This window comes from Eimeria maxima, genomic scaffold, assembly GCF_000499605.1.
Source record: "Eimeria maxima Weybridge genomic scaffold, Emw_scaff160, whole genome shotgun sequence".
NCBI classification, from domain to species: Eukaryota; Apicomplexa; class Conoidasida; order Eucoccidiorida; family Eimeriidae; genus Eimeria; species Eimeria maxima.
The window spans coordinates 6,664-9,163 of NW_013563558.1; the positions used below are offsets into that span (position 1 = coordinate 6,664).

A 2,500-nucleotide genomic window follows, 5' to 3' on the forward strand; every position below is an offset into this window, starting at 1 on the left:
ATTATTTTATTTATTTATTTTTTTTTTTTTTTTGTATTTCTTTTTCTTTTTTCCTTTAATAAATAATTTTTATTTATTACTATTATTATTTAATTTATTTATTATTTATTTATTTATTATTTATTTATTTATTTATTTATTATTTATTTATTTATTTATTATTTATTTATTTATTTATTTATTATTTAATTTATTTATTATTAATTAAATATAATAAAATTCAATTATCTAAAAGGGAATAAAAAAGGAAAAAGGATAAACCCTAAACCCTAAACCCTAAACCCTAAACCCTAAACACTAAACCCTTTTTTTCTTCCTCCATAGGGAGAGACAATACAGACAACATAAATGCGATGCATTTGCTGCTGTTGCTGCTGTTGCTGCTGTTGCTGCTGTTGCTGCTGTTGCTGCTGTTGCTGTTGCTGCTGTTGCTGTTGCTGCTGTTGCTGCTGTTGCTGCTGTTGCTGCTGTTGCTGCTGTTGCTGCAGCAACATATTTTGCCATATCTGTAAGATTGACAGCTGCTGCTGTTTGCATGCATCTTCGCAGCAGCAGCAGCAGCTGCTGCTGCTGCTGCAGCTGCTGTTGCTGCTGCTGCAGTTTCTTTGCCTTTCCTGCATTCTTCTAGAGTCTTTTGTATTATCATCATATGCAGCAGACTATACAAACAAAACAAAGCCCCAAAATATGCATGCATGCATGTATGCATGCACGCAAAAAAAAGCCCCAAAATATGCATGCATGCATGCATATTTATTGGTGATTGTCTCTGGCTCTCTCTATGGGGCTGGTTTCTCTGTCTTTATTACTATTATTAGTATACTACTTAATTAATTAATTAATCTATTTATTGTTTATTTATTTATTTATTTATTTATTTATTTATTTATTTATTTATTTATTTATTTATTTATTTATTTATTTTTTGTAGTACAAAGGAATCCAATGGCGAGACAGAAGAGAAAATCTTCGGGTGTAGCAGCAGCACACCTTCCTTGTTGCTGCTGCTGCTGCTGCTTGCTGCTGCTGCTGCTTGCTGCTGCTGCTGCTTGCTGCTGCTGCTGCTGCTGCTGCAGGGATATATATCCTAACATAGTAATCTATCCTTAAATTTGTTTCTTTCTTGTTGTGTACAGCATACACCCCATAGCAGCAGAGCAGCAGCAGCACAGCATGCATGCAGAGCAGCAGCAGCACAGCATGCATGCGGTGCAGCAGCAGCGCAGGCTGCATGCGGAAACAACGGTCAATCCTTTGCTGCTGTTGCTGCAGCAGCAGCAGCAGCAGCAAGAATTGTTTGTTGTTGCTGCTGCATTTATTAGTTAAAGGGAGGGTATAAAGGGGAATAAATAAATAATATATATATTATATATAATAATAATATATAATATATATAATAAATAAATAAAATAAATATATAAATAAATATTTGCTTTATTTATAAATAAATGTACCTTATTTATTTGCGGTTAGACGATTAGACGATTAGGGTTTAGGGTTTAGGGCTTAGGGTTTAGGGTTTAGGGTTTAGGGCTTAGGGTTTAGGGTTTGAGTGTTATCATCATGACTACAGCAAACACAATAAGAGAAGAAAAGAAATAATTATTTATTAATTATATAATTAAATGAATATATTTTTATGTTTATTTATTTTTTTATTTATTTTTTTATTTAAATTATTATTTATTTCCTTATAAGGAAGAAAACATACAGCATAAGAGGGAAGGGGGGGAGGGGGCCCCCTTGGTACCCGCCTGTGTTATATTGCCTTATAATAAGGAGGTAGAGGAGAAAAAATGTATAAATAAATTATTTTTCTTTTTATTTATTTATTTATTTTATTTATTTTCTTTTTTTTTCTTCTTTTTTTTGAATTTTGGTGTTATTTTATTGAGGTGTACATACACCTCAGCACTGCTGACGACAGAAACAGAAAACACCGCGGTGTATATGGAGGTGATTCGTCTTTTTGGTGCTAATTTTTCTTTATTATTATTAAATAAATAATTATTTATTTATTTATTTTAATTGTTACTCAATATGCAACAAACTTTCCCCTTAAATGGCTGCTGCACGCCCGATGCAGCAGCAACAGCAGCAGCAGCAGCGTCAGCAAGCAGCACCGCCAGCAGCATAACCAACAGTACACAGTATAATAACAACAGCAACAGCAGCAAAACCATCAACAGCAGCGGCAGCAACAGCAGCAGCAGCAACAGCAGCAACAGATTACCTTGTGGTTGTATAATATCTTCTTGTGTACCTTCTCTCTCTCGTCATCATCCTCTCTTTTCCTTAGGGGAAAGAATAAAAACAAAAGAAGGGCATGCAGGTACTATTAAATATATAGGTCTATTAAAGGAACAAATAACATACACAGAGGGGCCCCCAGAGGGCCCCCCAGGGGGGCCCCAAGAGGGGCCCCCAGCGGAAATACCAGGGAGGCCACCAGAGGTGCCCCGAGAGGGGTGCCCAGAGGGTCCTATCGGCTCAGTGGAAG

General features: G+C 35.6%; 1 protein-coding gene across 1 annotated transcript in view; it reads left to right on the top strand.

Moving 5' to 3' along the window:
• Window positions 1-2,040: 2,040 nt before the first annotated feature.
• EMWEY_00018660 (CAP-Gly domain-containing protein, putative) overlaps window positions 2,041-2,500 on the top strand; it is a gene marked incomplete at both ends in the record, with an annotated part of 3,687 nt that continues 3,227 nt past the window's right edge. Inside the window, one exon of the mRNA XM_013477657.1 lies at window positions 2,041-2,500. This exon is cut by the window's right edge and continues 247 nt beyond it. Within this exon, the coding sequence (XP_013333111.1) occupies window positions 2,041-2,500 (460 nt within the window).